General features: G+C 37.2%; 1 protein-coding gene across 1 annotated transcript in view; it reads left to right on the top strand.

Annotated features, from left to right (window-relative positions):
- The first annotated feature begins 9881 nt into the window (after nt 1-9881).
- EXOSC1 (exosome component 1) overlaps nt 9882-25635 on the top strand; it is a 70928-nt gene continuing 55174 nt past the window's right edge. The window contains exons 1-2 of the mRNA XM_053692974.1: nt 9882-9920; nt 25210-25314. Of these exons, the coding sequence (XP_053548949.1) occupies nt 9882-9920; nt 25210-25314 (144 nt within the window). The remainder of the gene's footprint in view (nt 9921-25209; nt 25315-25635) is intronic.

The following is a 25635-nucleotide window of genomic DNA, read 5'->3' as shown; positions in this document are numbered from 1 at the left end:
AGTCATTTAAGGGACTAAAAGATAATCCAAAGCAGAGGCGCCAACATGTGTGTATCAATAGGTTATGAAGAGAGTATACACACAGTAAGGATAAACACAGGGTACTCTAACAGAGGTGAAGCAGTTATGAAACGATGCATAAGGAAGGTTAGTCTGCCAGGGGCATTCATGAGAGATTTATTTATTTCTTACTATTATTTTGGAGTACAGTGTCCCTTTAAGGAACATTAAATAGGTGCCACTGGACCCTTTTATTTCTCAATCCCTGATTTAGACTCCATTATCGCCTCAAATACATAAGCCTCACTATTGCTACTATGAACCCCCGGCTAGATTACGAGTTGTGCGTTAAGGTAAAAAAGCAGCGTTAAGAGGTCCTAACGCTGCTTTTTTACACCCGCTGGTATTACGAGTCTTGAAGGTTTAGGTATACCGCACAATTCTTTGGCCTTACCGCAAAACGACTTATGTAAACTTCGTAAAGTCTTTTTTTCTATGGGACTTCCATAGCGCTGATATTACGAGTCTGTCCTGGGAGGCCAAAAAGTGAGCCGTACACCCTCTACCTCCACAACGCCGTAACATAAAACTCAAGACTAAAGTGCTAAAAAGTACACTAACACCCATAAACTACCTATTAACCCCTAAACCGAGGCCCTCCCGCATTGCAAACACTATAATAAAAAATTTAACCCCTAATCTGTCGCTCCGGACACCGCCGCCACCTACATTATATTTATGAACCCCTAATTTGCTGCCCCCAACATCGCCGACACCTACATTATATTTATTAACCCCTAAGTCGCCACCACTATAATAAACATAATAACCCCTAAACCGCTGCACTCCCGCCTCGCAAACCGTTAAATATTATTAACCCCTAATCTGCCACCCCTAACATCACCACCACCTACCTACATTTATTAACACCTAATCTGCCGCCCCCAACGTCGTCACCACTATATTAAAGTTATTAACCCCTAAACCTAAGTCTAACCCTAACACCCCCTAACTTAAATATAATTTAAATAAATCTAAAGCTGAATGAAGGTACCTTTAAGTGATGTCATCCAAGATGGCGTCCCTTAGATTCCGATTGGCTGATAGAATTCTATCAGCCAATCGGAATTAAGGTAGAAAAAAATCCTATTGGCTGATGCAATCAGCCAATAGGATTGAAGTTCATTCCTATTGGCTGATCCAATCAGCCAATAGGATTGAGCTCGCATTCTATCGGCTGTCTATTTGTAGATTTTTTTTCTACCTTAATTCCGATTGGCTGATAGAATTCTATCAGCCAATTGGAATCTAAGGGACGCCATCTTGGATGATGTCACTTAAAGGTACCTTCATTCAGCTTTAGTCGTCGGATGAAGAGGATGCTCCATGTCGGATGTCTTGAAGATGGACCCGCTCCGTGCCGGATGGATGAAGATAGAAGATGCCGTCTGGATGAAGACTTCTGCCTGTCTGGAAGACCACTTCTGCCCGGCTTGGATGAAGACTTCTGCCCATCTGGAGGACCACTTCTCCCGGCTTCTTTGAGGACTTAGGCCCGGCTTGGATGAAGACGTCTCCCGGTAAGTCGTTCTTCAGGGTGTTAGGTTTTTTTTAAGGGTGTATTGGGTGGGTTTTATTTTTAGGTTAGGGTTTGGACGGTTTCTGAAAACTCGTAATACCAGCGCTGCATGTAAGTGAGCGGTGAGACAAAACTGCCCGTTAGCACCGCACAGCTCAAAACGAAAAACTCGTAATCTAGCTGCCCATTTGTTAATCTCTCAATGTATCTTTGGAGCCCCAGCTTAACACTATTTAAGTAGCTGTGGTCTTAAAAGGACAGTCTACTCTAGAATTTGTATTGTTTAAAAATATTAACAATCCCTTTATTACCCATTCCCCAGTTTTGCACAGCCAACACTGTTATATTAATACACGTTTTAACTCTGTGATTACCTTGTAACTAAACCTTTGTAGACAGCCCCCTTACCTCAGTTCTTTTGACAGACTTGCATTTTAGCCAATCAGTGCTGACTCTTAAATAACTCCACGTGAGTGAGCACAATGTTATCTATATGACACACATGAACTAACAGTGTCTAACTGAAAAACTTTCAAAATGCACTGAGATAAGAGGCAGTTCAATGGCTAAGAAATTAGCATATGAGCCTACCCAGATTAAAGGGACAGTCTAGTCAAAAACAAACTTTCATTATTCAGATAGATGTAAATTAGAAAATTGTTTAAAATGACATGCCCTATCACCTATCTGACTAGACTGTCCCTTTAAGACTGCTGCTATTTAACCTCACTGCCACCTAAAGTGTGGTGGCTATCAATCATCCTGATCCAATTGTGATGGACTGCCTCTATTCACGCATGAGCACAAGGAAGTTCACAATAACATCAATTTTGTAAACGCACAGGTTCCGCATTTCTCGTAAATTATATGGTGCATTTGTTCCTCATATTTACCATTGTGCAATGCTAACCACCCCCCACCCTTGCGCAACCAATTCTGTGAGAGAAGGGCTTGTCAATCACCCCAGTTGGTGCAGAGGATTTATAAAGTAGAGGTTTAAACTGCTGCTTCATAAATGAGCGAGCCCGCAACCAATCAGGACTTTCAGCAAATGATAAATCTAGCCCACAGTGTATTAACTTTCAGTACCTTAGCAAATTAGCTTCATGAACTTATATAACTATGTGTACACCAATGTTAAAGGGACAGTCTAATCCAAAATAAACTTTCCTGATTCAGATAGGGCATGTAATTTTAAACAATTTTCCAATTTACTTTTATCACCAATTTTGCTTTGTTCTCTTGGTATTCTTAGTTGAAAGCTTAACCTAGGAGGTTCATATGCTAATTTCTTAGACCTTGAAGGTCGCCTCTTAAGAATGCATTTTAACAGTTTTTCACCACTAGAGGGTGTTCATGAATTTCATATAGATAACACTGTGATCATGCACGTGAAGTTACCTGGGAGCTATCACTGATTGGCTAAACTGCAAGTCTGAAGAACTGAAAAAAGGGGCAGTTTGCAGAGGCTCAGATACAAGATAATCACAGAGGTAAAAAATATATAAATATAACTGTGTTGGTTATGCAAAACTGGGGAATGGGTAAAAAAGGGATTATCTATCTTTTAAAACAAAAACAATACTGGTGTAGACTGTCCCTTTAATGTCTATGAAAAATGAAGATTTATTATGTATTCCTGCCTATTACAACTAAAATAACCAGTGTTTTTTTCACACCACATAGAGATCCCTTGTTTGGAAGGGCTGACAACTTCTATTAAAAAATATCAACTCTCTTGTGCTGAGTAATAAAGCAAGTGTCACTATTCTACATTACTGCTTCTGGCTAATTGCATAGAATGTGTGCATCTATTAATAAAATTATAGGGACGTGTTAGAGTAATAAAATTAATGTTATGAATTAGGGCATGTAAACATTGTGTTTGAACCTCCAGATAAAGGGCATGTCGCTCCTGATTGCCTCACTAACCGTGTCCATCTCAGAAGCTGCAATGTATGTGTGTGTGTGTGTGTATATATATATATATATATATATATATATATATATATATATATATATACATATATATATACCGTCCAAACAGCTGATCCACCCAACTAGAGACAACTTCCGGGGTGCAGATATGTATCCAATATGTAATCAAAAGAAGTGCACTCACAGGAATATTTGGGTCTCAAAAGCCAAAATTTATTTTAATGTTTCGGGGAAGTTTGCATCCCCTTCATCAGAACAACAACACTTGTGAAAGCACAGCATATAAAGCATAAAGATAAGTGACATACACACCCCCTCCTGTACCTCTGGCGCCAAACACTCTGTGTGTGTTCCAACAGATCGTGGGACCGGAAGTGACAGTGTGCAACGTCCGGTCCGGGATTCATTAGGTGAAATAAAATAAATAACTTATAAACATCGAACTACCAAGTGAATATGTTTTAACTCACATCAATAACAGGTGTAATTGTGTATAAATATAACATACATAATGGTGGATCTCAATATGATTATGATCGATATTTGTATCGTCCTTTTAGGTAGTCATGGTTACCACTTTAAACAAATATTGGTATGTGTCAAACTTAGTGTTGCATTCACTGTGCAGGGTACACTCATGTATTGCAATGATATTTATATATGTATCACTGAAACAACTATTATTTAAGAGAACCAATCCTTTACAACTTTATCTATTAGTAACCCATATGTGCTGTTGCCATAGCAACTCTCAAATTAAAGATAAGAAAATAAAACATAACTACGCATCCCTTACACGCAAGTTTGCACATACAATTCCTAGTGATACTGGATTATTCATTCTATTCAGTCTCCCTGTAAGGCTACATTTCCGAATTCAAATATTTACATTTACACACAAGAATAACAAAAATCACCTAAATGTATCTCCTATAGGCATACATTTTAAAATCTCAATCTGCTCCAATAAACTGCCTCTTTTTATCAGATTATGCCAAGGATAAAACCAGGTGACTGCTTTTCTTTGCACAAACATTCTATACTCTGTGCCGATAGTTGCCCTCCTCCCTCACTGCTTAAAGGGATTGTTAAATCTCAGATGATTCGAACCATCCGTAATAACTCTGACAGAAATACAGGGGTCTCCCAGCTCACAGAGATGCAAGAAAAATTCCTCCAGAGAGGGTATAAAGCACGAATGGTTAACACAACCATACAAGAGATACGGGACCTCACACAAGAGGATTTGATTAATAAAATTAATGACCGTACGAAAATGGAAGAAAACAGATTGATGTTTGTTACAACCTTTTGTAAAACCTACATCAGTTGTAATACCACCAGGGTCATTTATGCCCTCCAATGTAAATGTCCACATACCTATATTGGTATGACAACGAGGAAACTACATACCAGAATCATGAAACACCTTTGAAATATTTGTAACGCTCCTAAAGATCTTTCCAAAGACAAAAAAATTACATCCATAGCTTCAAAATTTTTTCGACATCACCAATTCAAAACATCAGAATTAAAATGTTATGGTGTACAAAAAGTATCATTTGGGATTAAGAGGCAGCGACCTTAAGAACGCTTTATTCAAAACTGAGACAAGATGGATATACTTAATGGACAGTGTACACCCTAAAGGTCTAAACAAACAGAATAATTATTCTATGTTCATACGAGAACAATTAAGGCACTAAACATATCACAGATAATGTATAATCTACATTCATTAAATAGCCACTTTTCTGTCTGACATATATAATCCTATTAAAACAATCTGTGAGGAAATTAATGTTTAATGTACATCATAATCACACAAATTACATTTTAGCATTATTATTGTATATTTATAATTTGCTAAATGTAGTGCCTCTAGTCTAATCTATTGAATCGTCTAAAGGGAAATCACCTTACAATCATGATATCTCACATCTGTTTATTTAATTTCACTGGTTGTCCTATTCACACTCACATTTTCATTTTCACTATTTATTTTGTTCTCCAAATATTCATCACGACAAGAATGTCACCACTCCACATACCTCTTATTTTTCACTGCTTAATGTCAGTGCACTTATTTAATTACGCAATTAAACACATTAATTTGATTATACTTAGTAATAATTTTCCCATCATCCTTTTTATCTCCACTCTTATTACAAATTTTAATTATCACCCAACAACACTCAAAGTATCATTTTATTTTGTACACTTGGTATAACTTATGTGTTTTATTCACCAACACATATTTCATTTGACCATGTTAAGACTGTATTTGTGTATATTATTAATTACCTAAAATCAAGGATATTATTAGATAATACTTTGGATTATAACCTCTTTTTATCATACATTGCCTTAAACTTCTATATATGATCTATCATAACCTATGTAGATTATAACCACATATACCGTCACCAGCATACACACGTATTTGCTAAACATCTAAAGTGTGCAGGGTATATCATTAGACTGGTATAAATCTGATGATAAACAACACTTATCTTCAGTGTTAAATACATTATTTGAATAGTAGTTTATTTAGATTATAGTTAAACATATCATCACTAGCATATATACTTATGTGCCAAACATCCAAAGTGTGTAAGATATACATTCGCATCCACACTATTCTTTATCTTGAAAATGACTTCCTTTCTGATAAGTTCATCCAAATTACCCAGAAAAACACTGGAAATGTTAAAAGGATAGTGCAAAATAAAGAATGGTATCATAACAATGAGAATCACCCACCAATAGGATTGTACACCTAATATAAGTAAAAACTATACATTCTGTGTTTCATCTTCTTCCAATCCATCTGATGTTATGAATTAAGAACTGAATCACAGCAATACTGACTACCAATTGGTCCTCCGTTTAACCCAATGACATCACCGTAACGCGTGTGTCCATAGAATCCAGGATGCCTCTGATTGGTTGAGGATTGAAGAAGGGGTGGGGCTTACTCTACAAACACCCACGGACGACGGTGCACGTCACCTTTTGAAAAAGCCGTAACTGACACAGCGAAACATGTTAAGGGAGGGTAGTTAAAATGCCCAGTATACTTTAACTTTTTAATGTTAGCAAAGAGATCTGATGCCTATGTTGATTACAATATAACTTAATATAAGCACTCGGTGGATTTAGATAGTTGTCGACGTTACCACACAGCCTAATGTAATCACTATAATATTGGTGTACTTAATTTTGTAATGGCGACCGCATAAGGCAACATATGTATGGAACTGCCTTATATCTATATCTCAGTACTTTGACCGAAAAATAATTAGAATACTTATCGCTTTTCACTTATATGCAGGCATTTACAAATACTAAATAATTACATAGAAAATACTCAAGAGTAACATCGGAGCAATCACTAAGTAATCTATTTATTTAATAAGCTCCTGATAGTGTGCAGACTTTTATAACGTAACACTTTAACAGAGGGTGAAACATTCCCCACAACAATAGCTGTAATACATTGTGACCTGATAACCAACTTAACAAAAAGTTCAAGCACACATCTCAATTCAAACTTCCACAGAAATTCAAACATTAATTCATTTTGAGATGCCAGATAACATTATTAGTATCTAACAGCAATATCACAGAAGTTTAAAACTGATATATATATATTTATTTCATCAGTTCTGAATATTTTGTGGATGTGTACGGTGTTGCACATAAATCTATTTAGAAACATATTTGTTACTTTTGTGACAATTCTATGTATAACTTCTTTTACAACTTTAACTGTGAGATATCTACATACAAACATCCAGATAGCAGGGATTTGTTTACTACAAAACTCATATATCTCCCTATATCTATAATAATTCTTGGAAAATTATGTCTTTCATATAAGGGGAGACAGAAGTGCTTTCAAAGTGCATAATTTCCAGTCAAACCTTTTTGACCCCACTTTGCACATGCACTAGCACTCAAGCCCAAAGGCATATCCAAATATAAGCCATATAGGGTATCCCCTCACAATTTGTGTCATGATATTGCAACTCTCTCTGTTGGTTTATATATATAGATAGATATTTAGACAGTGTGCACTCCTGATATCCGTGTACAACAACCCTGGGTGCAGCAAAAACAGGTATAGAACGAAGCCAAGAAAGCGCACTCCAAAGGAATTCCATCCATAAATGTTCACTTTATTATGAACATTTTCGAATCAATACGATCCGTCCTCAGACATAAAGTGTACAAAGTAACTTACCCACCACCGAACTTATAACCCTAAGTGAGATCCGCTCGACAACATGTTCTCCCAGGTAGACACGCCCCAACACTGGCGTCATCATCCCGGGCAGCGTGTGTCTGCATAAGAATAAAACAAGTGAAAAATAAAAAACAAAAGCTTTTTCGTAATACAATATGAACAACAAAAAATAGATCAGCCCTATTGTCTGATAGAGTATGTGTAATATGAAAATATGTGATAGCATGTATTATATCCGATCTGTGTATAGTGGTTGTCATAGCAACCAACCGGCGTGAAACTGAAGATCAGTTTGAGTAACGGAAAGGCCTGATACATAAGGCCAAATAGCAAAGTTAAAAAAATACTGATACATAAAGTATAGTGTCCAGTGAGAGCCGTATCCAGTGTTGAGAAACCCGAACACAGGTTCTCATAACAACCACTCCACAGTACTTTAGGAGGAAATAACAAAATGTGACTCAAGCTGGACTCCATCAGAATATCATACTATCAAAGAACAAATATCCAACGTATGCAACAACCACTGTTGGAAGCATAGGATGTAGAAACAGTTGTAGAAACGTAATATATAGAAAATCGCACAGGAGTCGCCATGGCAACCGACATAAACAACAAGGCAAAACAAAAACAATATTAGAACTGGCCCATATATGACCTTCAGGTAAATGAACCATAAAGACCAAAGAGAGAAGCTATATGAGAAAAAATAGAGCATTGAAAAAACAAACAAGGATAAATAGAAAATACTAAATAAATAAAAATGAATAGTAATGAGAATAATACAGAAAAAAGGGGGAGGACAAACCAAAACGGCACAACAAACAAATAAGGGAAAAGAAAATAGACAGCCAAGAACAAGAGAAAAAATAAAATGAGCAAAACCAGAAAATAGACACCCATAAAGAAGGTGAAAAAAGAAAAGATGAAAAGAAAGAAAAAGTAAAAAGTAAAAATAAAAAAATAATAAAAAATAAATAAAAAAAATAATAATAAAAATAAACCTAAAGGACTGTGGCTCTCAATAGGAATTATAGATCATGGATCTCAAAGTTGTCCAGGGGCTAGTTATAAAAAAGCTTGCCAATCAAGGTGGGTGTTAAGTCCCTTTGGAATCAGAGTCTCCAGATTAAAAGTCCATTTTGCCTCTCTCTGAAGTAATAATTTGTTGCAATCGCCCCCTCTACTCATTGGAGGAATATGATTGATGATCGTATACTTCAAGTCAGTCACTTTATGTTGTAGTTCTTGAAAATGTTGGGCCACCGGTTGCTCAGAGGATCCTTTGCTGATAGCCGTCTGAATGGCTGAACAATGGTTCGCCATTCGTGTACGTAAATCATCAGAAGTCTTTCCGACATAAAATAAGCCACACAGACAATGCAATAAATACACAATGTGTGTCGTAGTGCATGTCAAACAATGTCGGCATTTGTAACTCTTTCTCCTATATGGATGGTGAAGGAAGAACCAGTAATGAGGCCTCCACATGTGGTGCAGCCCAGACAGCGAAATACTCCAGGTTTTTTGGTGTCTAGCCAAGTGGTCTTCTTATAGCAGTGTACAGGGCCAGTCTTGACCAATATTTCTCGAAGGGATCTAGCCCTTTTGTATCCTATCCGAGGAGGTGCCGTATTCAATAAGGGAAGAGATTGGTCGGTGTTAATAATGTCCCAATGTTTATGCAGTGTTGCTGCTAATGCTTTTTTGTCAATAAACGTCATTCTGTCAGCATCAGTAGATCTGGTGATCCGTGAGTTCTCAGTAAGTTTCACACGTTGCTTGTTAAGGAGTTTTTTAGGATAATTTTGTGACTGGAACCGGTCTTCCATTTCTGAGAGTTGTGCATCTCTGTTAGTATCCTCTGTGTTGCTTCTTAGGACCCTTAGGAGTTGCGATTTCGGTAATGCTTTTTTGAGGGCCGGGGGATGGCAGCACGCATAGTGTAAGAGTGCATTTCAATCTGTTTCTTTTCGGAACAGAGTAGACTGTAGCCTTCCCCCACTTTTATATAGCCAAACATTCAAAAAATCAATCACAAAATTGGTCATATTGCATCTTAAATTTAAGTGCTGAGTTTGTAGAATTCAATAGAGTGAACCAAGATTGTAATTCATGTATGGTCCCCGTCCAGATGAGGAAGAGATCATTAATGTACCTCTTGAAAAACATAATATGATCCACCTTGAAGAGTTTTGTTTTGAATTCTTCGAAACAGGACATGAATAAGTTGGCATAAGATGGGGCCACATTGGACCCCATCGCTGTCCCCGTTAACTGTAGATAGAATTGTTGTTCAAACCTAAAATAATTTGTTGTTAGACAAAATTCCAAGAGGTATAATAGGACATCAGAGGGTGGACCCACATATGGATATTTTGCCAATTGTTGTGCGATGGCCTGTAAACCCTCACGATGAGGGATCACCGTATACAAACTGGTGACGTCTAGGGTCACAAGCAAAACTTCTTCTCCTATTCCCTCCATGGGTGCAAGTAATTCCAATAGTGTAGCAGAATCCCTTAAAAAAGAGGGCATGTGTATAACCAGGGGTTGTAGGAAAGCATCCACAAAAGTGACTATAGGCTGTTGTAATGACCCAATAACCAAAACTATGGGTCTCCAAGGGGGATTGTGTAGTTGTTTATGTATTTTCTGTAGTGTATAGAATACCGGAGTCCTAGGATAAGTAACTGTCAGGAAAGTAAAGGTGCCTTTGTCCAAAGCGCCTTGTTCGTAGGCCACTAGTAGATACAGATCGATCTGTTGTTTGAAGCTGGTCGTGGGGTCATATGGCAATTTTCTATAGGTGCTTATATCATTAAGCTGTGATAAAATGTAATTCTTATAATCGTTATAGTTTAAAAGAACCACGGCTCCTCCTTTATCAGCTTCACGTATAATCACTGTCACTTGAGAGCTTTTTTAATGCTGTCCATTCCTCTTTCGAGAAGTTGTTGAACACATTGTTACTATGATGCTTAATAGATTCTTGCATTTTATCAAGTATTGCCCTCGAGAAGGTGTTAATACTAGGATTATTAGATTGTGGTGTATAGTTTGATATTTTTACGGAACTGTTTGTGCTCCAATCCACTGTCTGTAAACCTTTCTTTTAAAAGTAGTTTTCTTTGGAAATTTTTTTGTATCGACGAATAAGTCAAAAGGGTCAGTCCTGCATGTATGAATGAGGGTAAGCCCCTTATTAAAGGACCAGTTTACACAGGGGAGATGAAGATGATTAGCAGCTGTGACGCAGTATTAAAAAGTAAACTAGATGAGAAAGCATAAGTATTGTAATAACTCAATATATTTTTTTACCTTTTTTTTGTATTAATTGTTGTTCAGTTCAACAACACTGGAACGCCCTGATAAAAGGGCTGTGTTAGCAATCTCTATTCACCCGCCCCATGGCCAATCACCTTCAGGTATTCAATTATATGCAAATCACGCTACAAATGACTAACAGGCATTCACAATCTTCATGTAACTCTTTAGTTTATTTTTCTACTTAGAATATGAGCAATGCTCAACCTGTCTTATTATACAGTATTACAGGAAACGGCTGCAAACCGAATCCGTGAATCAGCTATAAAAAGGGATACTTTTGCAGAACTCACACGCAACAGTACTACGATCAGTGAATGGAAGGGAAAAAAAGTACTCTTTGCTCTGGTCCATGTTGAACAGAGAGTATTTTTTTTCCTTCCATTCACTGATCGTAGTACTGTTGCGTGTGATTTCTATAAAAGTATCCCTCTTCATAGCTGATTTACGGATTTGTTTTGCAGCTGTTTCCTGTAATACTTGCAGTGATGTCACCACAAGGGGTGGAGCATGCGTGCGCTATGTGCAGACCGGACTGGCCCCACATCCAGTGAAGTTTGTAAGGGGTATAGGTTATGTCATTCAAAAACGGAGCATTCAAAAATATATTTACAAAAATCTATAATGATGTGTATTGATAGATAAGTACTAATATAGTTAACTTTTCAAGCACTTTAGTTTAAAATGTAATAACTTTTTGAGTAAACTGTTCCTTTAAGTATCGGAGTTTCCAAATCATTCAGTGGATAGTCGCTTAGGCTCACCACTTTTTTTTCGCACGTCAATTTTGCCAAATTAGTGTGTTTTTTTTCTTTATACCCCCCTCGCCTTGTCTTGGCTCTTTTCCTGTGGAGTTTTTTGATCGGTGGTGGGTAAGTTACTTTGTACACTTTATGTCTGAGGACGGATCGATCCGAAAACGTTCATAATAAAGTGAACATTTATGGATGGAATTCCTTTGGAGTGCGCTTTCTTGGCTTTGTTTTATATATATATATATATATATATATATATATATATATATATATATAATATATATATATATATATATATATATATATATATATATATATATGTGTGTGTTAGCAAACAAAATGTCTGCACTCACTTAATTTTCAAAACATGGTGGTTTATTTACAGCATGACATTTTGTGAGTTTCCCCTTCAGACCAAACCACAAAACATTTGCTACTACATGGAAATTATTGCCTGTACCCTGGTAGCTGTTACGAAATATTGTGAGTGTGCAATGTGTGGACTTTTATAAATAAATATATATAAATATATATTCACTAATATTACTAGAAATATCCTGCTATAGACAAAATTGTCTCACTATCTCCCTTAAAGGGACATGAAACCCAACATTTGTATTTTTCTTATTTGTCATTATTCTAATTTACTTATTTTATCCCATTTGTTTCATTCACTTGGTATTTTTTTTTATTTTTATAATGAGCAGCTATGTACTACTTGGTACTATCTGAAGACATCTTGTGAACCAATGAAAAAGCAGCTTTGTGCAGTCACCAATCAGCATCTAGCTCCCAATAATGCATTACTGCACCTGAGCCTACCTAAATATGCTTTTCAACAAAGGATATTAAGAGAATTAAGCAATTTAGATAATAGAAGCAAATTGAAAAGTTTTTTAAAATCACATGTTCTGTCTTAATCTTGAAAGATAATTTTTGGGTTTCATGTCCCTTTAAAGTGAAGGTAAACTATGATGAATGAAAGCCGTTTTTATAAAAATACTATTAAAAACAGGGGCACTTTCATTCATCAAAGTTTAGAAAGCAGCAGTTTTGATTAAAAACTTACCTTTGTTCTTCTCACAGCCAGAGCAGCTTCCCCCACCCAGAGATCCTCTCTTTACACGTCATCAATGACTAATACGGCTTCCTCCAACCACGGCTTCCCCCCCAGGGAGTCATTGCCTGAGGCCATGCTGTTGGAAGCCGAATTAATCATTGATGACGTGGTGAAGAGAATCCCGGGTGGGGGAAGCTGCTCTGGCCTGTGAGAAGAACAAAGGTAAGTTTTTAATCAAAACGGCTGCTTTCTAAACTTTGATTAATGAAAGTGCCCCTGTTTTTAATAGTATTTTTTTTAAAACGGGCGTTCATTCATCAACGTTTACCTTCACTTTAAGGTCTGTTTTTGCACCATAACACAATTTGCAAAGCCTTTTACAAAAAACAAATCCATGCCCACCCCTTGCTGTTTCACTGAATGTCATGTGGAGAACAACATAAAGGACCTCATAAAGGGACATTATACACTCGTTTTTTCTTTGCATACATGTTTTGTAGATGATCTATTTATATAGCCCATAAAGTATTTTTTTTTTTTTTTTTTTTAAATGTATAGTTTTGCTTATTTTTAAAATAACATTGCTCTGATTTTCAGACTCCTAACCAAGCCCCAACGTTTTAGGAGAATACTGACGTTATACCTACTCCAGCTTGCTCCTGTTTGTGTAAAGAGTCTTTTCATATGCAAGGGGGAGGGGGGGGGTCCTGTTATTTCCCACTTTCAGTGGGTGTTCCAGTTACCTTTTAAACAGAGCTAAAACTGGAAGCTTCTAAGTACGTTTTTTAAACTGTTTTATACTGGATTTTTTTTATCAGTATCTGTGCATATTTTTCTTTATAGTAGTGTCTATTACATGCAGGTATATGAAAATTGGTGTATACTGTCCCTTTAAGTAAAAGTTCTCAGTCTTTTTATATGCACATTTTCTGAGGCACCATCTCCATCACAGTATATATGTATAAGCATTTTGTGATGGCTGATTGCTGTCAGCCAATCACAAATTAAAGTAAATTTTGAACATTTTCAGAAAACAATCTGCTCATTTAAAATTCAGACTAAGTGATATTGCATTGTCTTTTTATTGTGAACTTGTTGAACATGCAATTCTACTGTTGCAATGGTCCGTATTTCTTTTACTCACAAGTTCCACTTTTCACTAAAGGTTCATCTCAGCATTTTGGGAATCCCGCTAGGAAACTTAATGGACACTTAAAGGGACATGAAACCTAAACATTTTCTTTCATGATTTAGGTAGAACCTACAATTTCAAACAACTTTCCCAGTTTACTTCTATTATCAAATTTGCTTCATTCTCTGGATATTATTTGTTGAAGGAGTATTAATGTACTACTGGATTCTAACTGAACACATGGTGAGCCAATGACAATTGGTGTATATATGCAGCTACCAATCAGCAGCTAGAACCTAGGTTATTGCTGCTCTAAGCTTACCTAGTTAAACCTTTCAGGAAAGGGATAACAAGAGAAGGAAGCAAAATAAATAATAGAGGTAAATTGGAAAGTTGTTTAAAAACATAATTTATGTAAGAACTTACCCTGATAAATTCATTTCTTTATATTAGCAAGAGGTCCATGAGCTAGTGACGTATGGGATATACATTCCTACCAGGAGGGGCAAAGTTTCCCAAACCTCAAAATGCCTATAAATACCACCCCTCACCACACCCACAAATCAGTTTAACGAATAGCCAAGAGTGGGGTGATAAGAAAAAAGTGCGAAAGCATAAAAAATAAGGAATTGGAATAATTGTGCTTCATACAAAAAAATCATAACCACCACAAAAAGGGTGGGCCTCATGGATTCTTGCTAATATGAAATAAATTAATTTATCAGGTAAGTTCCTTACATAAATTATGTTTTCTTTCATGTAATTAGCAAGAGTCCATGAGCTAGTGACGTATGGGATAATGACTACCCACGATGTGGATCTTCCACGCAAGAGTCACTAGAGAGGGAGGGATAAAATAAAGACAGCAATTCCGCTGAAAAATAATCCCACACCCAAACAAAGTATAAATCTTATAATGAAAAAAACTGAAATTATAAGCAGAAGAATCAAACTGAAACAGCTGCCTGAAGTACTTTTCTACCAAAACTGCTTCAGAAGAAGAAAAACACATCAAAATGGTAGAATTTAGTAAAAGTATGCAAAGAAGACCAAGTTGCTGCTTTGCAAATCTGATCAACCGAAGCTTCATTCTTAAATGCCCAGGAAGTAGAGACTGACCTAGTCGAATGAGCTGTAATCCTTTGAGGCGGAGATCTACCCGACTCAACATAAGCATGATGAATCAAAAGACTTTATACAAGGTAGAGGTGAGCGCCAAAAAGAAGCTGAGGGTAGGGTGGGGAACGCTAAAATAGGCTAAAATTAGCTGATAAAATGTAGAGTTAAAATGTAGAGTTAAAAATTACAAATTTATTTATTCCATACAGTAATTATAATAATAAAAAAAAAACAATGTACACTGATAGTTGTTCATGGATCCATGTTACAACTGGTAGCAAATTACAGTGTTGGGTAAAAATGCAATACAATACAATAATAAAAAACAATTGTAGATACTGATAAATTCAGTGGCTGATGATATAGCCTTTTATGCTGAGTATCTATTTAATGATTAACACCTTGGTTGAGTCCGGGTAAGTGTAAGAAGCTCCCGGTAGATGGTGTAGGGTTAATTGTAATCCCAATAAGTGGCAAGATTTGGGTGGTGATCAGTGTCCAATTACAACAATTTGGAAAAAAGTGGTAGAAAAAATGTGTATTCACTCTATGTGATGAAAAAATGATGATAAAAAGATGAAAAAATCCCTCCAAAAAATGTTATAAAAAATGAAAAAAAGTGAAAAAGGATAAAATAGGATAAAAAAATAGTGTCAGTTTGAAATCCAAAGTGATGTTGGTGATGTCAGTGCAAATCAATCAATCGGTGGTTCAGTGTTGATACAATGTTTAGAAAAAATAAGAATATGCAAAAAGAAAAAATCCTAACACATATGAGTTCATACTGATAACAGGCTCCAATGTCTGTGCTCAGGAAGAAGGTTCCCTTATTCACTCCAGTTACATCAATACCTGATATCTCCTCAGTGCTCTGGCCGTGTCTTTGAGCATGCAGGAAACAAGAGAAGAAGGGAGTAGAGTAAGTATGCAGCCAGTACCCAGTAAATCTTTTAGAGCAGAGGATTATCAGTGACAGTGCCTTCCGGTCACACTAGTAACCCTTGTGCACTCCGATCCCTCTTCCACCGCAGGACGACTTCCCTGCCTCAGCAACTTCTCTGCCTCTGCTTGCTTCTCCAGCGCGGGTAACTGTAAGACTAAGTTGCGTTGCAGGCGCAGGGATCCAGTCAGAGCCAGGAGGGGGCGCAACGATCGGCGATATGAAAGACAAGGAAGAGCTAAATTTGTAATTTTTAACTCTACATTTAACTCTACATTTTATCAGCTAATTTTAGCCTATTTTAGGTTCCCCCACCCTACCCTCAGCCTTCTTTTTTGGCGCTCACCTCTACCTTGTATATATCTTTTACACATTGGGCACGCCTAGGGTCCCATCGAGGAGAGCTAGAGGCATCCCCCACCCCCCTTCCCCCATCTGTTCTTTGCGCAGGATATACACCACCTTTATTCAAACTGAATCAGAGACTTTAACCAAGATGCCCAAGGAAATGTCAGAAGCCTTCTGACCTTTCCTGAACCCGGAAAAAGATAACAAATAGACTAGAAGTCTTTCGGAAACCTTTAGTAGCTTCAACATAATATTTCAAAGCTCTAACTACATCCAAAGAATGCAACGATCTTTCCTTAGAATTCTTAGGATTAGGACATAATGAAGGAACCACAATTTCTCTACTAATGTTGTTGGAATTCACAACTTTAGGTAAAAATTTAAATGAAGTTCGCAACACCGCCTTATCCTGATGAAAAATCAGAAAAGGAGATTCACAAGAAAGAGCAGATAACTCTGAAACTCTTCTAGCAGAAGAGATGGCCAAAAGCAACAGTACTTTCCAAGAAAGTATTTTAATGTCCAGAGAATGCATAGGTTCAAACGGAGGAGCTTGTAAAGCCCCCAGAACCAAATTCAAACTCCAAGGAGGAGAGATTGACTTAATGACAGATTTGATACGAACCAAAGCCTGAACAAAACAATGAATATCAGGAAGATTAGCAATCTTTCTGTGAAACAACACAGAAAGAGCAGAAATTTGTCCTTTCAAATAACTTGCAGACAAACCTTTATCCAGACCATCCTGACGAAATTGTAAAATTCTAGGAATTCTAAAAGAATGCCCGGAAAAATGATGAGAAGAACACCAAGAGATGTAAGTCTTCCAGACTCGATAATATATCTTCCTAGATACAGTTTTACGAGCCTATAACATAGTATTAATTACAGAGTCAGAGAAACCTCTATGACTGAGAATCAAGCGTTCAATCTCCATACCTTCAAATTTAAGGATCTGAGATCCTGATGGAAAAAAGGACCTTGCGATAGAAGGTCTGGTCTTAACGGAAGAGTCCATGGTTGGCAAGTAGCCATCTGAACAAGATCCGCATACCAAAACCTGTGAGGCCATGCTGGAGCTACCAGCAGAACAAACGAACGCTCTTTTAGAATCTTGGAAATCACTCTTGGAAGAAGAACTAGAGGCAGAAAGATATAGGCAGGATGATACTTCCAAGGAAGAGATAATGCATCCACTGCTTCCTCCTGAGGATCCCTGGATCTGGACAGATACCTGGGAAGCTTCTTGTTTAGATGAGAAGCCATCAGATCTATTTCTGGAAGTCCCCAGAATTGAACAATCTGAAGAAATACTTCTGGGTGAAGAGACCATTCGCCCGGATGTAATGTTTGGCGACTGAGATAATCCGCTTCCCAATTGTCTATACCTGGGATGTGAACCGCAGAAATTAGACAGGAGCTGGATTCCGCCCATACAAGTATTCGAGATACTTCTTTCATAGCCAGAGGACTGTGAGTCCCTCCTTGATGATTGACATATGCCACGGTTGTGACATTGTCCGTCTGAAAACAAATGAACGACTCTCTCTTTAGAAGAGGCCACGACTGAAGAGCTCTGAAAATCGCACGGAGTTCCAAAATGTTAATTGGTAATCTCGCCTCCTGAGATTCCCAAACCCCCTGTGCTGTCAGAGACCCCCATACAGCTCCCCAACCTGTCAGACTTGCATCTGTTGAGATCACAGTCCAGGTTGGAGGAAAAAAAGAAGCCCCCTGAACTAAACGATGGTGGTCTGTCCACCACGTCAGAGTGTGTCGTACATTCGGTTTTAAAGATATTAATTGAGATATCTTTGTATAATCCCTGCACCACTGGTTCAGCATACAGAGCTGAAGAGGTCGCATGTGAAAATGAGCAAAGGGGATCGCGTCCGATGCAGCAGTCATAAGACCTAGAATTTCCATGCATAAGGCTACCGAAGGGAATGATTGAGACTGAAGGTTTCGACAAGCTGAAACAAATTTCAGACGTCTTTTGTCCGTTAACGACAGAGTCATGGACACTGAATCTATCTGGAAACCTAAAAAGGTTACCCTTGTCTGAGGAATCAACAAACTCTTTGGTAAATTGATCCTCCAACCATGTTCTTGAAGAAACGATACAAGTCGATTCGTATGAGATTCTGCTAAATGTAAAGACTGAGCAAGTACCAAGATATCGTCCAAATAAGGAAATACCACAATACCCTGTTCTCTGATTACAGATAGTAGGGCACCGAGAACCTTTGAAAAAATCCTTGGAGCTGTTGCTAGGCCAAACGGCAGAGCCACAAACTGGTAATGCTTTTCTAGAAAAGAGAATCTCAGAAACTGAAAGTGATCTGGATGAATCGGAATATGCAGATATGCATCCTGTAAATCTATTGTGGACATATAATGCCCTTGCTGAACAAAAGGCAGAATAGTCCTTATAGTTACCATTTTGAATGTTGGTATTCTTACATAACGATTCAATATCTTTAAATCCAGTACTGGTCTGAAGGAATTCTCCTTCTTTGGTACAATGAATAGATTTGAGTAGAACCCCAGACCTTGTTCCAGAACTGGAACAGGCACAATTACTCCAGCCAACTCTAGATCTGAAACACATTTCAGAAACGCTTGAGCCTTCACTGGATTTATTGAAACGCGAGAAAGAAAAAATCTTCTTGCAGGAGGCCTTATCTTGAAACCTATTCTGTACCCTTGAGAAACAATGTTCTGAAACCAAAGACTGTGAATTGAATTGATCCAAATTTCTTTGAAAAATCGTAATCTGCCCCCTACCAGCTGCGCTGGAATGAGGGCCGCACCTTCATGTGGACTTGGGAGCTGACTTTGGCTTTCTAAAAGGCTTGGATTTATTCCAGACTGGAGATGGTTTCCAAACTGATACCGTTCCTGTAGGGGAAGGATCAGGCTTTTGTTCCTTACTGTGACGAAAGGAACGAAAACGATTAGCAGCCCTATATTTACCTTTGGATTTTTTATCCTGTGGTAAAAAAGTTCCTTTCCCCCCAGTAACAGTTGAAATAATAGAATCCAACTGTGAACCAAACAATTTATTACCTTGGAAAGAAAGGGAAAGCAAAGTTGACTTAGAAGACATATCAGCATTCCAAGTTTTAAGCCATAAAGCTCTTCTAGCTAAAATAGCTAAAGACATATACCTGACATCAACCCTAATGATGTCAAAGATGGCATCACAAATAAAGTTATTAGCATGTTGAAGAAGATTAACAATGCTATGAGTATTATGATCTGTTACTTGTTGTGCTAAAGCCTCCAACCAGAAAGTTGAAGCTGCAGCAACATCCGCCAAAGATATAGCAGGCCTAAGAAGATTACCTGAACATAAATAAACTTTTCTTAGAAAGGATTCAATTTTCCTATCTAAAGGATCCTTAAAGGAAGTACTATCTGCCGTAGGAATAGTAGTACGTTTAGCAAGAGTAGAGATAGCCCCATCAACCTTAGGGATTTTGTCCCAAAACTCTAATCTATCAGATGGCACAGGATATAGTTTCTTAAACCGTTTAGAAGGAGTAAATGAATTACCCAGATTATTCCATTCCCTGGAAATTACTTCAGAAATAGCATCAGGGACGGGAAAAACCTCCGGAATAACTACAGGAGGTTTAAAAACCGTATTTAAACGTTTAGATTTAGAATCAAGAGGACCAGATTCCTCTATTTCTAATGTAATTAAGACTTCTTTAAGTAAAGAACAAATAAATTCCATTTTAAATAAATATGAAGATTTATCAGTGTCAATCTCTGAAACAGAATCCTCTGAACCAGACAAATCATCATCAGAAACAGAATCAGAATGATGATGTTCATTTAAAAATTCATCTGGAAAATGAGAAGTTTTAAAAGACTTTTTACGTTTACTGGAAGGGGGAATAACAGACATGGCCTTCCTAATAGATTTAGAAACAAAATCTCTTATATTAACAGGAACACCTTGAGTATTAGATGTTGACTGAACAGCAACAGGTAATGGAACACTACTAAAGGAAATATTATCTGCATTAGCAAGTTTATCATGACATTCATCACAAACAACAGCCGGGGGGACAGTTACCACAAGTTTACAGCAAATACACTTAACTTTGGTAGATCCAGCATCAGGCAGCGATTTTCCAGAAGTAGCTTCTGATTCAGGGTCAATCTGAGACATCTTGCAATATGTAATAGAAAAAAACAACATATAAAGCAAAATTTATCAAATTCCTTAAATGACAGTTTCAGGAATGGGAAAAAAATGCCAATGAACAAGCTTCTAGCAACCAGAAGCAAATAAACAACTAGACTTAAATAATGTGGAGACAAAAATGACGCCCATATTTTTTAGCGCCAAAAAAGACGCCCACATTATTTGGCCAAAAAATGACGCCACATCCGGTGACGCCGACTTTTTTGGCGCGAAAAACGTCAAAAACTTGACGCAACTTCCGGCGACAAGTATGACGCCGGAAATGACAAAGAAAATTTTTGCGCCAAAAAAGTCTGCGCCAAGAATGACGCAATAAAATGAAGCATTTTCAGCCCCCGCGAGCCTAACAGCCCACAGGGAAAAAAGTCAATTTTTAAGGTAAGAAAAAATGTTTTAATTCATATGCATTATCCCAATAATGAAACTGACTGTCTGAAATAAGGAATATTGAACATCCTGAATCAAGGCAAATAAATGTTTAAACACATATATTTAGAACTTTATATAAAAGTGCCCAACCATAGCTTAGAGTGTCACAAAAAATAAGGCTTACTTACCTCAGGACACTCATCTACATGTAGTAGAAAGCCAAACCAGTACTGAAACGAGAATCAGTAGAGGTAATGGTACATAAGAGTATATCGTCGATCTGAAAAGGGAGGTAAGAGATGAATCTCTACGACCGATAACAGAGAACCTATTAAATAGATCCCGTAGAAGGAGACCATTGAATTCAAATAGGCAATACTCTCTTCACATCCCTCTGACATTCACTGCACTCTGAGAGGAAAACCGGGCTCCAGCCTGCTGCGAAGCGCATATCAACGTAGAATCTATCACAAACTTACTTCACCACCTCCATGGGAGGCAAAGTTTGTAAAACTGATTTGTGGGTGTGGTGAGGGGTGTATTTATAGGCATTTTTAGGTTTGGGAAACTTTGCCCCTCCTGGTAGGAATGTATATCCCATACGTCACTAGCTCATGGACTCTTGCTAATTACATGAAAGAAATTGTATGTTCTGTCTAAATCATGAATGTCTCATTATGACTTCACTGTCCCTTTAAGTCAAAATAAACTTTTATAATTCAGATAGAGCAGCATTTTTAAGACACTTTTCAATTTACTTCCATGATCAAATTTTACACAGTTTTTTTATATACACACTTTCTGGGGAACAAGATCCCACTGAGCATGCACAAGCTCACAGGGTATACGTATACTAGTCTGGGATTGGCTGATGTCTGTCACATGATACAGGGGGGCGGAAAATGGGATTAAAAAATGAATTGGCCAGAAAAAAAAATATCTACTGCTTATTTGAAATTCAGAGTAGGTGTTAAATCATTGTCTTTTTATTATGCACTTGTTAATTATGCAATTCTACTCCATTGAGTAGTCCTTTAATGTAGAGTGTTGGTTGGCGCAGGGTTTTATGGACCATGATGCAACTGGCAACCTGGGGTGAGGCCTGGTAGTTCTGTGGACAGGGCTGGATTTGTCAGTGGTAGGGTTTGGGTATTTATTGGTGAGGTTTGGGTGGTCATCTTTGTCTATTAGAGAAACATAAAAATAAGAAAGCGTCAGGAGGGACAGTGGGAAATGGCTCCCAATACATGACAATCCTACATAATGTGGTACATTTTGGAACTGAAGTTGCCAGCTCTCTTTCACAAAATACTGGAGATCAGCAAGTTACCAAGAGAGGTTGGTAGCTGGGTACATGCAATAGTATCCATCCTCTTATCCTTAAACTCCACCTTAGGCCCAACTATGTATATTATTCATATCTGAGTAATGTTATTCCCTTGGCTTCCAGAAATAAAGCAATGATTTTAATTGCTGGCTGATAATACACTCAAAGCAGTGATTTTATCCCTTGTGGTTGGTGTAACATAGATCATCATGATCTAACCCTAAATGGCTGCCAATAAAAACACACAAGCTGACAATTTTACCATCTTGGCTTCTGGCTACAAATAAGGGAGTTATTTTTTTTTTTAGTCTCCTTGGTTCATTAAAGGGACAGTCTTAGTCAATGTAAAGGGACAGTCTACACCAGATTTTGTATGTTTTAAAAGATAGATAATCCCCTTTATTACCCATTTCCCAGTTTTGCATAACCAACACAGGTATAATAATACTACTTTTAACCTCTGTGATTTTCTTGTATCTAAGCCTCCTCAAACTGCCCCTTTTTTCAGTTCTTTTGACAGACTCTGCAGTCTAGCCAATCAGTGCCTGCTCCCCCGATTACTTCACGTGCACGAGCACAGTGTTATCTATATGAAAATATGTGAACTAACACCCTCTAGCGGTGAAAAAAACTGTTAAAATGCAATCTGAAAGAGGCTGGGCTTCAAGGCTCTAAGAAATTAGCATATGAACCTCCTAGGTTAAGCTTTCAACTAAGAATACCAAGAGAACAAAGCAAAAATTGGTGATATACAGTAAATTGGAAAAATTGTTTAAAATGACATGCTCTATCTGAATCATGAAAGTTTATTTTGGCCTAGACTGTCCCTTTAAACTTTCATGATTCAGATAGGGCATGCAATTTAAAACAACATTCCAATTTACTTTAACCATCAAATTTACTTTGTTCTTTTAGTATTCTTTGTTGAAAGTTAAACCTAGGTAGGCTCATATGCTAATTCATAGCCCTTGAATGCCGCCTCTTATCAGTGTATTTTGACAATTTTTCAACGCTAGATAGCGCTAGTTCATGTGTGACATATAGATATGATTGTGCTCACTCCTGTGGAGTTATTTATAAGTCAGCACTGATTGGCTAAAATGCAAGTCTATCAAAAGAACTGAAATAAAGGGGCAGTCTGCAGAGGCTTAGATACAAGGTAATCACAGAGGTAAAATGTATATTAATATAACTGTGTTGGTTATGCAAAACTGGGGAATGGGGAATAATGGGAGTATCTATCTTTTTAAACAATAAACCTTCTGGAGTATACTGTCCCTTTAACACATAGAGCATTGATTTAACTATTTATGCCAGTAATACACACAAAAGCCAGGTATTAACGTTTTTTTTTCGCCAGTAAAGAAATTATTTAATACCGTGTGTTCCAACAGATGCAGAATTTTCACCCTTTATGGTTCTTTTACATAGGTAATGTTATATGAAAATGTTTCAAAAATATGTTAAAATATAGGAGAATTGTATCAGATGTCGATAAGCTTTTCACACAACAAAGATGGCAACTATGGCTTCAACGTCTTCCATCTGAGTTAGTGTTTACGTCATTTTGCTGCGATCCAGTGTGTTCATTTCGAGTAATCACGTTTAGCCAATCAAGACGTGTAGTAGTGTGCATGTGATCACGTGGGTATTATGGCTCCTGTGAGGTGCTGTGTTCCCGGTAAGTGATCAGTAGCTGTGCTTCAGCATGGTTGTGATGTGGGAAGGTTGTTGAACAGTGGTCGTGTAATGAACATACGTTAAATTGATTAATGCAAGTCTGTATAATGGGATTTATTATGTACTATTAACATTTGTAAAAAAAAAAAATAGTTATCACCTGACCGTTGATCCCATAGAATAAATTATACAAAATTTTGCCTATGAGGTTTTCGACACATTTCTTCTCGATTTAGAAACCAAAACACATCGTTTTCACGGGTTGTAGTATGGTTTAAAAAATATCTCTTTTGGTCTGTACTAGTGTAATATATACACATACATTTAAACAACAGTAATTCATTATTAGTACATGTTACTTTGCCTCTGTTATAGATTACAGGTCGCCCTCAGTTTACGCCGGGGTTAGGTTTCCAGAAGGAATGGTTGTAAATCGAAACCGTTGTAAATTGAAACCTAGTTTATAATGTAAGTCAAAGGCAAGTGAGGGAGATAGGTTCCAGGCCCCTTCAAAATTGTCATAAGTAACACCTAATAAATTATGTCTATTAAGCATCGGAAGAAGACTTTAAATGCTAAACAGCATTATAAAACCTAATAAAATATCACACAACACAGAATATATATTAAACTAAGTTAACTGACACACAAAACATTTGCTAAACAGCATTTATAAACTAATAAAATAATCACAACACAGACTTCACTTGCATTTTTCTGTAAACAGTTATTTCTATGCATTCCAATCTGGAGACTGATATATAGACAGGAAGATTCTTGTTCCTTTGAAATCTGCTCGATAGCTCAGCACTGGTTAACAACTGATTAATTTCAGCTTGCTTGGCTTTGCTGCAACACACGCAGACAGCTCCGCCTACGGGCTCATTTTAATAAATGCCACAGCTTCTCAATGCTTTTCAATAGCAGTCACATGACTGGAAAAAAGTTGTTATTCTGAAACTGATGTAAATTGAAACGTTGTAAAACGAGGGCCACCTGTATATAGTTTGGCATAATTACACATTTATTGGTGCCTGCTTGCAAATAAATATTGACTCAATCATATGTGGGGTTCATTGGTGTGAGAGGATTGGGAAAAATATTATTTGAGCAGATATTTTTGTTTATAAAAATGTTGTTTTTAAATATTTGTATGGTGAGAGGTAGTGCAGCCTTGAGGATTGCTCCCCTGGTTTTGGGACATATAGTAAGCACGGCTACATCTTTGCCTCGCTTTGTGGATATGTAGTAAAGAAAAGTGATAAATGGATGGTAAGACAACATTTATATGTAGTTAAAAATGTTTTAAATGCTTATAAAAACTGTAATTTTGTTAGCTAAATTTGCATTATTATGTAGTGCAGAGGCAAGCTCGTTTAAAGGCTTCCTTAGTGTTGCTCTTTTTTTTTTGTGGTCAATTAGGAAGAGATGTGCATGAGCTCTCACAAGCAATTATCTGTGCAGGTTCTGACATGCTATTGAATTGCACTCCAGCCTCGCTGAGGGGAGTGAAAAACTACAACTGCATGTTTGTTACTTATTTACAATAACGATAGCATCTCAAAATAGATATTAAAGGGACAGTAGAAGTAA

The sequence above is a fragment of the Bombina bombina genome, chromosome 9, assembly GCF_027579735.1.
Source record: "Bombina bombina isolate aBomBom1 chromosome 9, aBomBom1.pri, whole genome shotgun sequence".
Classification (NCBI taxonomy): Eukaryota; Metazoa; Chordata; class Amphibia; order Anura; family Bombinatoridae; genus Bombina; species Bombina bombina.
The sequence above is the reverse complement of the archived record's forward strand: the minus strand, read 5'-3'. Positions and strand labels throughout refer to the sequence as shown.